General features: G+C 46.2%; 1 protein-coding gene across 1 annotated transcript in view; it reads left to right on the forward strand.

The window, feature by feature from the left end:
* Positions 1–5,207: 5,207 nt before the first annotated feature.
* The window catches only part of EIF3D (eukaryotic translation initiation factor 3, subunit D), a 16,069-nt gene continuing 10,664 nt past the window's right edge, over positions 5,208–10,612 (forward strand). The window contains exons 1-5 of the mRNA XM_012637991.1: positions 5,208–5,390; positions 7,792–7,924; positions 8,228–8,273; positions 9,129–9,265; positions 9,884–9,969. Of these exons, the coding sequence (XP_012493445.1) occupies positions 7,802–7,924; positions 8,228–8,273; positions 9,129–9,265; positions 9,884–9,969 (392 nt within the window). The 5' untranslated portion in view covers positions 5,208–5,390; positions 7,792–7,801. The remainder of the gene's footprint in view (positions 5,391–7,791; positions 7,925–8,227; positions 8,274–9,128; positions 9,266–9,883; positions 9,970–10,612) is intronic.

The following is a 10,612-nucleotide window of genomic DNA, read 5'->3' on the forward strand; positions in this document are numbered from 1 at the left end:
GCATGCCAGGCACTGCCTTAAGCACGTTACATACATTATCTGACCTAATTCTACTTCCCTCCCTAATCGGTACTGTACACTATAATTCAATCTGTTTTACAGATGAGGAAGCCAGGGCTCAGATGGTCACGCAACTTGCCCAAGGTCACGCAGCTACGGGTAAACCTGGGATTCAAACTCAGGCAGTCGGACTCCACAGATGTCTGCTTGCATTGCGGTGATGTCACACCGCCCCATGAGACCCCCTTAAATGTCACCTTGCAGTCACCTGGATCTGCCAGGACACTGGGAACCAGGGCATGGGGTATGAACAGAGATGAGAAGAAGGCTGTGCTGCAGAAAGCGGGCCTGAGGTTCAGAGAGGGGCACCTACTCACCCACGACAGCACAGCCAGATCAAACCAAAATCAGTGTTCACCTTTGGCCCCAGGACACCAAACCCCAACAGAAGAAAACATACGGGGCAGAGAGAAGGAGCCAAGGAGAGGCATGGTTATTGCTCATCCCGTCGAAACAGACAAACACTCTCTAAACTAGCTAAATGGCTCTGAAGGAAATGGGAATCTATTTTGTCTCCTGTCGCCAGGGCTGCAAATCCTGATATATCTCAGGCTACAGCAGAGAAGCGGATGGCTCAGCACTTGGAGAGATGCCCACACGAGGCAGGAAGTGGGGTGGATGATTCAACAGGTACCTCTCTATTCTGAGAACTGGTCCTGTGATGGGTGAGTGTACACGCAGCTGAAATAAAAAATAATTCTGAATGCCGACCACTGGAACGTACAGCAAGCCTCCCTTTCTTCCGGGGCACGTGGAGCATTCTTTGGGGCTTCAATCCTTCCAGGTTTTCTCTTAAAATTTTGCTGCGATGACAAGACTCAAAAGCTTCCCTTCCTACCAGCACACGTTCCCATGGGATGATAAAATGCTACAAGGCACCAGGTCCCTCACCCACAGTCTCTCTCATCTGTAAAATGGGGGTAATGATTTCTGCTCCACTGAGACAGAAAAGTCCGGTACAGGCCCACAGTTCCTCATCTGAAACCCCCGCAGCTCAATATACTTTATAACTTAGAATTCTTTGGATGTCGGAAAGGTTTTACAGGGAGTCTGCTGCACATCAGGTGATACGCCCAGGGACTATTCCATAAAGCCTTTATTTCTTCTGCAGCAAATATATAAATATTCACACTAAGTAGGATTAAATAAAGTCTATAAATAACCTCACGTCCATCAAGTTTGCCATCAAACGCTTGCCCCGACCTCATGAAAAAGCCTCCTTGAACTCCCATCCCAAAAGCACTCTAGCCCAAATCGTTCTCTAACGCACGGCCCTGTTGTAATGTCTTCACCTACTTCTCACATCTCTGTGCCCTCGCCCATTTTCTGCCTCCCCCCACCAAAAGACACCCTCCTTGAGGGCAAGAGCCTCACCCACTTTGCTCCCTGCTGCCTCCTCCACATCTAGGTCTCTCCTTACAAGGCACACAGAGGGTGCTCCGTGAATGCTGGTTGAATGAGTAAACCAATGAAATTCCAGTTCTGTCTCTCACTGGCTGTGTGACCTTGGGTTAGTGACCTTTCCAAGCCTCATTTTACCATCTGTAAAATTGGTATTAAAATATTGTAGTCATGAGGCTCAAATGAAATTCATGACTTTGTCATTTAGAAATTGCTATGCCAACATCAGCCATTATTAGCAATAATAATAAGTTACTCAATTGCCCAAAGACAATGTTCGCGCCTCTCCAAACTAGAAAGAGGCTGTACAAGATTCCTTAGAGAAAGGGCCCTTGCCCCCAAACCTATACTTTCTTGGCAAGAATGTTAAGTTTTTTGTGGTGATTTTTGTTGTGTTTTGTTTTGTGTTACAGTTCTAAAAGCAGTGTCTGAAGGCCCTGGGTGCACCAAGCATGTCTTGTGCACACTCTGTGTGCCAGGCACCGTGCTAGGCCATGATAATTCATCCAGGAATAACGCAGCCACATGCTGGAGGAACCCAGGGTCCCGGGTAGGGGAGGTAGGGGACACTGGTGACAGGGTAAGGCACGTGGTAAGAAAGCGATAGAGGGCTCTGCCAAGTGTTATGGACACACGGAGGAGGGGCCTGTCCTCAGAGGTCACTCATGCGCATGCACCAAACAACATTTTCTGAGCACCAACTGCATGACAGGTACCATCCCAGGTGCTGAGGCTACAAGAGTGAACAAGACATGCAAGATCCCGCCTTTCATGAGCAGACAAGAGATAAGTAAATAAACAAGATAATTTGCAATAGGAATGAAAGTTAGGAACCAAACAAAACACTAATGGAATAACAAAAGACTCAGGAGCTACGCTGCCTCCTGAGTTTGGAACCCCAGGTTACCTATACACTGTTGCACCTAGAGCATCTCTCTGTACCTCCATATCCTCATCTGTAAAATGGGGGGAATAATAGGCCATACCTTACAGGGCTGAAGTGGGAATTAAATGACTTAATGTAATGCCTTGGAATAGTACCAGGCACACGGTGGGAAGCTGCAATTTAGGGCTTTGCAGACCACAGGATTTCATCCTCAGGGTGGAGGTGAGCCACTGAGGGTTGTAAGGTCGGGGGAGGGGGTGGTTGGGCATGCTTTGATTTCGCGTAAAGAAAGGTCATGCCAGCTGCCGTGTGGAGAACGGGCAGTGGGATAGGCAGAAAAAGAGACAGCAGGGGTGTCGGTGGGGAGGAGGGGAGCAGAGGCACAATCTCCCACCCAAGCCCAGGGACCTACTACTGACAATGAGACAGGACACTCCAAATCCTTCTCCATCTGGAGTGGGCAGCGACATCTGGGCGAAAATATGGGAAAGATGATTAAACTCTGACACAAGAGAGAGGCTGCAGCAGATGGCCTGTGGGCCCACAGCAAAAAAAAAAAAAGACACAAGAAATTCAGCAAAAATACATCTCCCCTTATATTTTAGAACACATTACAATTTACTAGTGATGTTAGTTTTGCTAACATTTATTGAGTGCTTCTTTATGTGCCCGGGATAATGGGATAAATTCATTTTCTCATTTCCTTCTCACAAAACCCCTACATATTCATTCAACAATTCAACAGATATTACCAGGCACTGTGCTAGGTAATACAGACAAAGCCCCTACCCCCACGGAGCTTACACTCTGTAGGGAGAGATAGAGCTGAAACAAAGAATATCTGAGAAAACAGCGAGAACTATAAAGAAGATCAAGCAGAGGGCGAGGAGAGAAGGAAGGGGCAGCTACTTTAGGAATGATGCTCAGACAGACTTCCATGAGGAGGTAACTCTTGAGCAGAGACACAGATGACGAGAACAAGCGAACCACCAGTAAGTCTGGGGGAAGAGTGTTCCATGCAGCAAGAACAGCAAGTGTAGAGGCTCTGCTGAGATGGAAATGAGCTTGGTGTATTTAAGGCACAAAAAGAAGCCCATGGTGGCTAGAGCAGAATGAGTCGGCAGCGGCAGAATATGAAGTTGAAAGGTAGACAAGACAGGCCACAGGAAGATATTCATATTTTCCTCTAAGCACATAATGGGAAGCTGCTAGAAGGTTGTGAACAGATTCCTTTGGCCACCATGTGAAGAAGAAATCCTGGAGGAGCAAGTGTGGATGTAAGCATGAGGTGAGATGGTGATAAAGTGGTAGCATTCGAGATGCGATTTTTGAAAGTAAAATAAAGAGGACTTAGTGGAGAACTGAATGTGGTGGGAAAGGGAAAAGGAATCACCAATGATGACTACAGGGTTTTGCACTGAGCACGGTTCACCAGGTACCATTAACAAAAATTAGGAAAACTGGAAGATGAGCAGATTGGGAGAGAATTTATGGAAATAGGTGCCGAATTTATGGAAATAGGTGCTGCTATTAACATTCGCATTTTACAGATTAATAAGCAAGTTTAAAGAGGTCGAATAACCGATCCGAGTTCACTTAACTGGTGTTATTACTAATTCCTTTCGCATTTATTTTTACCCTCACAGCACCCCTTTATTATCATCTCCAATTTACAGGTAAGGAAATTGAGGCCCAGGAATGGGAAGGCCAAACACAGAAAGTGGCAGAGCCTAGACGTCAGATACGTCTAATAATAGATATATTTTCCCAATAAAGGAGACAGGCTAGGAGACTGATAAGGAAAACTAGGAGGCCAGGTATAAGAGAAAGGATCTGGGCTTTGAACAAAACCGCACCCTCAGATTCTCTTTCAGTGTTCTGAAATTCCCCCAAGAAAAACTCCAGGAGAAACTCCCTTCGCTGGGAGCTGCTGAGAGAACCACACATGTCCACTGTAGGAAAGTGGTTCCTGAGTCCCGCCTCAAAATCACAATTGTTAATTAAAATGCAGATTCCCAGGCTCCCGCGTAGACGCACTTGTACAATCTGTGGAGGCGAGACCTAGAAGTTTTTTTTAAATAGCGCTCCTGGCCAGACGCGGTGGCTCACGCCTGTAATCCTAGCACTCTGGGAGGCCGAGGTGGGATCTTTTGAGGTCAGGAGTTCCAGACCAGCCTGAGCAAGAGTGAAACCCCGTCTCTACCAAAAATAGAAAAAATTAGCAGGGCGTGGTGGGCACACCTGCAGTCCCAGCTACTCAGGAGGCTGAGGCAGGAGGATAGCTTGAGCCCAGGAGTTTGAGGCTGCACTCAGCTACGATGACGCCACCGCGCTCTGGCCTGGGTGACAGGGTGAAACTGTCTCAAAAAAAAAAAAAGAAAGCGCTCCATTAATCTTCGTCATACAATCAAGTTTGAGAATTGTAGAAACACGGTTTGAACCCCGTAAACTAACAGTCTGAACTAAGCCGACCACTTTACACCGCTGAGCCTGTTTCCACAGCTATTAAAAAGGACGGAGTGATAAAAGGCGCAGCCTGAGACACCCGCCCGGCCCCTGCTGTGAGAACCAAGCCAGGCGATTGGTTAAAGCGGGCGGCAGCCGCGGGTCATTGTGGGACACAGAGGGCCGGAGCGTCCCGTGAAGCTTTGTGGGACACAGAGGGGCGGCCAGCCGCTCCCCGCCTCCCGCTTCGATTGCACGGCCGCCACGTTTCAATAATGAACGCCCTTTTAGGGCGTCCCCGGATGCGGCCTGACTTAACCATAACCACCCTTTCGCGTCTTGGTCCCTCGGAGTCTATAGAGGACAACCTGCGAAGCCTAGTGACGGATTTCCGGGTGCACCTTCGCTTTACGACTCGTGCGCTCTTCCGCCGAACCCGGAGGAAGTTGGAGAGGTTTACGACAGCGCCGGTCGTGTTTACGGCGCCGCCTACTGCGCGCGCATATCCTCTCCTTTACCGGTTTATGGAGTGCAGCTGGTAACGCGGCCTCTGGCTCGGACCATCTGTTGTCATCCCGGCCGGCCAAGGCCATTGCAGGTGAGCGGCGTGTTTCGTAGAGTCCTGCGGACCTCCGGAGCCGACTTGGACGAGGCCCGGTCTTTGGGGGCCTCCCGGAAGAGACCTTTCTTACGTCCCCCACTGCCGTCGCTGTCTCTCCGCTGGGCGGAGCAGGAATCCGCCTTCTGGGGCCGGAGGTCCCGCACACTGCGGGATGCGGGGCACGGCGTGGCGGGTGAGGTCCCTGGCCCTAAACTCCGCCTGTGGCCACGGGCTGGGCGAATTTGATCATGTCACTTAACCCAGCTGGGTCACAGAGCCTTCTTTCTAAAGTGACGAAAGACTTCCTGAGTTTCTGGGTGGGATATTGAGGATGTCGAGCTTAGCGGTGTTCGGCCCCTGTTCTGAGGAATTCACGATCCAAAATTTCCCGTTCCTTTTCTGTGAAATGTAAGGCTAGGATAGAGGAGTAAATTTGATCTCTGATCTGAAACCCATCCCACCCCCCTCCCAGGGACTGGTGGTGCACGCTCTGTAGCGGCCTGTCGGTGCCTCCCCGTCCTGTCCTTGTGGCCCATAGAACTGTCACATCATTGTAGTTCTCTCACTGGTTCCCATTTGCTCACCTTTTTTTTTTTTTTTTTTTTAAATGTGCTGAAGGCCAAGGGACTTCCTCCCACCCCATGATTCTCCAAGGAGATGATGCATGTGAAGCCTTGGGCCTGTTCCTTCTTGAACTTCTGACAGAACCAGATTTTTAAACCAGTGTGCGTTAAGACATCGTTGTTGTGTTGTTAGATATGGTCTCGAACGCCAGATCTTGCTAGGCTACTGCCTACCTGTAAGATAATGGAAAGAAAGCTGGACTTAGGGTAGACAACCCTGGAAATCAAATCTATTTTGAGATGATGAGATCAAGTGCTTGGTTTGAGCTTCAATTTTTTTACCTCTAAAATGGGGACGTGGGGGAGTTAGTGGTGTTAAAGTATCTAGCACAGTGCCTGACAGTTGGCGCTCAGTAAGTATCTATTTAATGTGAATTTGTTTTGAGACCACCACCCCTTTTCTTTTGTCCTCTTCCCACAGCACAGCTTAAGTTGAGATTTGGGGGATGAAGCTCTCAGGTTCATTCCCTGTTGCTGTCACCCAAATGTCATCTGTGTAGGAAGCCTCAATCTCTCCCTCATGGGGCAGTGAGGAGAGTTTACTAAGTTTAATACACCTGTGCCCTCTGATCGCTTTCCACCCTCCAGGAAATGTCTGTGTAATGGATTTTCCTCTGGGAACTCACCTTCTGAGCATTTTCAGAGGATTACAGTGGATGATAAATGCATCGGTTTTTGATAGGAAATGTCCAGCACCTATCTACTATAGAGCTCCTGGTTTTTATTCCCCTGAAAGGAGCTTTAGGATTATGCAGAGTGTGGATGCTGAAGCCAGATGGCCTGGGTTCAAACTTTTCATCAACTAGTGTTGAGACTTTGGGCAATTTCTTCATTTCTCTATGCCTCAGTTTCCTTATCTGGAAAGTGGAGCTAATGCTGGGTCCTACCTCACAGAATTATTGGGAGGATTTAATGAATTAATGCATAGTAAGCACTAAGAACAGTACCTGGAAATGTTGATGAGCATTTGACATATGGCCACTTTGGACCTAAGGTTTATGGGGACCTCCTCCACCTTCTGGCAGTCGTTTTGCCTGGCTTATGACCACTTGCTCGGCACACAGGATTTGCATTGATGACCAAAAATTGGAAGGACAAGAAAGTTGAATTTCAGGATATACTTAAAGATCCTTTTTTCTCAGCACTCTATGTGCATAAAAGTGTTTTTGCAAGTGTGAATATTAATTGTGGCATTTTACAAAGAAAGTTTTCATGTGTGTTAACTAATAAGACTTTCACAATGATCCTGTCATATAAAGAAAACAAGGATCTAGTTTATTTTATAGATAGAAAGACTAAAGCTTAGGGAAGCTAAGTATCATATGCCTTAGTGAAGGTGTGTCTGAAAACCAGAATGCACTTATTACACTTGAAAAAATGTTAATACATTTCATCAAATCTGAGACACTACCAAATTTTTAAAACACTGTTATTTTGTGTAACACTAAGAGAAACTACCAATTAAGATACAACACCCCATCAAGCATAAGATGCAACCTCATTTTTAAAGATGCTACAGTAAAAAGAGGGTGTCAAAGAATTAGTGAAATATGATAAATCCAGTTTGTTAGCAGTCTTCTGAGTTTTAAGTACTTATTCACCGTATTATTTACAAGAAAACATAAGTTAGTAGTAGCTCAACAGTTGAGGGTTCCTTTTTGTGTGCTGCTTTTTGAATTTTACTATTTATGTCTTCGTTTACCTCCTGTGAAGGGCTTTTGTATTTTAAGGCCTTTCTTCATGCATGTGCTACTCACATTATTTATATTTTTAAGGTATTGGAAGATGGCAAAGTTCATGACACCTGTGATCCAGGACAATCCCTCAGGCTGGGGTCCCTGTGCGGTTCCCGAGCAGTTTCGGGACATGCCCTACCAGCCATTCAGCAAAGGAGATCGGCTGGGAAAGGTACTTGCCTGTCAGCAGGAATCTGAATCTTTTCAGCTGTGGCTGCTGCTCTCCACGAGTCCCTGTTTCGATTTTATTCTTTCAAAAGCTTAACTCGTGTGTTCCTTATAGGGATACCAGCTGAGAAAGGTTATACTCTCTGGAAATAGTCATAGGAGAGCTGTGCACTTACAAAGGCATTGTGAGCCAGTTCTGCTGGTACTTTCCCACACTGTGTTCTCTCACCTTCAGGGGTTTCTGGATCAATAGAAACTTGCATGGTTGACCTGTGGGTTCTCTGTCTTCTCTCGTTGTTCTTAATAGGTTGCAGACTGGACGGGAGCCACATACCAAGATAAGAGGTACACAAGTAAGTGTTCAACTAACTACTCCAATCAGAGCCTTGGGAGAGTTGTTAATTTTTCTAGTAACCTCCATTTGAAAGCTTTCTGGAATGGGAAGGAAATGCTAACGATAATTCATAGCTTCGGGGGATGTAATCTGGACTTCGGACACTAACTACATATTTTAAAATAGCCCCAAAACTTAGACTGTTAATTAAGGAGATCTGGCCTATGATAATGGGGGTTTCCCTCCAGTTTTGAGAGAGCCAAACGAGAGCCAAAAGAGCCCTTTTAAAAATCTGTTGAACAACATTACCGTTTTGTGTTTCATTGCTTGGGATTTACTAAACCTCTGAAGCCAGTCAGTGGACTCCAGGTTTAAAACCTCTGGTTTTAAGATCCTAATACAATAAAAAGCTTTTTCTTTGTGCCAGTTGAGATCACTGGAAGTGGCTGCCTGGAGTACTGAGTTTTCTGGATTCAGATTGGCAAGAAAGTATATCATGATCCATTAGACATGTCTGATAAGGGAGCATGTGCCTGTATTTACCTATCCTATTAAATTAAATCTTAGCTGAGATTAGTACACAGTAAGTCAGAGTGAAATGGGTTAGCTTGAGTCCCTCTCTCTTGGCTTAGGAAGTTCTTTAGACCAGAGCTTTTCAACCTTGAATGTGCATGTGAATCACCTGGGGATCTTGTTAAAAGGCCAGTTCTGATTCAGTAGATCTGAGGTGGGGCTGTGAGTCTGTCTGTCTAACAAACTCCCAGCCAATGCTATAGTTCCTGAGACCACACTTCAACTAACAAGGCTTTAGACTCGTATGTATATGTGAAGTCTATACGTGGTAGTTAGTACACGCTGTCACTTTTGCCCCCAGATAAGTACTCCTCTCAATTTGGTGGTGGAAGTCAATATGCTTATTTCCACGAGGAGGATGAAACTAGCTTTCAACTGGTGGATACAGCACGCACACAGAAGACTGCCTACCAGCGGAATCGGATGAGATTTGCACAGGTAGTCCAAGAGCCAGCAACCTGACCATCTTGGGGCTGTTACTGTTGGCTGTCACTTGCTGCTAAAAATGCTACCTTGTAAATACTAATGAGAGAGGAAAGCATATGATCATGGGTCTTCCAGTGAATCCTAAGTCACCGTTGAGTGACAAATTCTGCTAAAGTAAGCTTGTACTTGGTCGAGGGATGCATTTAAATAGTTTAAATTGCTGTTCACCAGTAGCTAGGACATCATACCCATGGCTAAGAATGGATGTTTGTGCTAGATAAAAAGGTGCACCCGTGCCAATTGCCTTACTTAATTACTATATGCAGACTTTATTAAGTAGATGGTCCAGTCAAGCTGCATATTATCTCATAAAGAGTCAAACTCAGCAACCCTAATAAGACCCAGTAAACCTACTTCAATGAAAAATATCCTGTGTGAATGTAAGTCTAAGCTAATTCCAAGTAAAACCTCTAGACTGTTGATGCTATAGAATAAGAATAAAAGCACACAGTAACATGTGAAACTTAGGATTTTGCATCCTAAATTTACTCTAAACTCCTCCCATTACCTCTACCTGTTGGAAGCCAAATCTCCAAGATTTTAACATAGGTGTTTTTTCCTGATTCTCAGCGGAACCTCCGCAGAGACAAAGATCGACGGAACATGTTGCAGTTCAACCTGCAAACCCTGCCTAAGAGCGCTAAGCAGAAAGAGAGGTGAGTTTCACATCCTCCCAGAACAAAGAACCCTTCCCAAACCGGCCATACTCCAGAACCCTAGGGCCAAAGCAGGAGGACGGTTGTCTTCCCCATCATTATAAAAGAAAAAATTTTAAAGCCACCAAGCCTCCTTTAGCCTGTTCTCCCAGGGCCAGTTCATGACAGACAGCGTGGGCAGGAAACTAACGCCTGTGGTGGACATGCACACTGAATAGAAACAGAAGCCATGAGATGAGACTCTGGAGCTTGCCTAGGCTCGGTTCTGCTGTGGCACAACTCCAGGAAGCCCCATGTATACTATGTCCTGTGAGCCCCCTGGAGTTGTGTAGTACAGCAGCCACTCCCGGTTGGGGCTGCCAGTGGATAGTCACTACAGATGGAGTGAAATATACCCGGTCAGTATTTTGGGGGCAATATGCCTCTTCTAGCATCTCCATTATACACCCGTTTGGCCTATTCCTTTTTATAATCCCCTGTTTTCCGTAGTTCAGAGAAGTCAGCGATGTTGAGGGTTTAGCTAAAGAGAGTGGCAGCTTCTGCCTTTTGAAGAAGCCACTAACTGGCCGGGCGCAGTGGCTCACGCCTATAATTGTAGCACTCTGGGAGGCTGAGGCAGGCGGATTGTTTGAGCTCAGGAGTT

The sequence above is a fragment of the Propithecus coquereli genome, unplaced genomic scaffold (assembly GCF_000956105.1).
Source record: "Propithecus coquereli isolate 6110/MARCELLA unplaced genomic scaffold, Pcoq_1.0 Scaffold126, whole genome shotgun sequence".
NCBI classification, from domain to species: domain Eukaryota; kingdom Metazoa; phylum Chordata; class Mammalia; order Primates; family Indriidae; genus Propithecus; species Propithecus coquereli.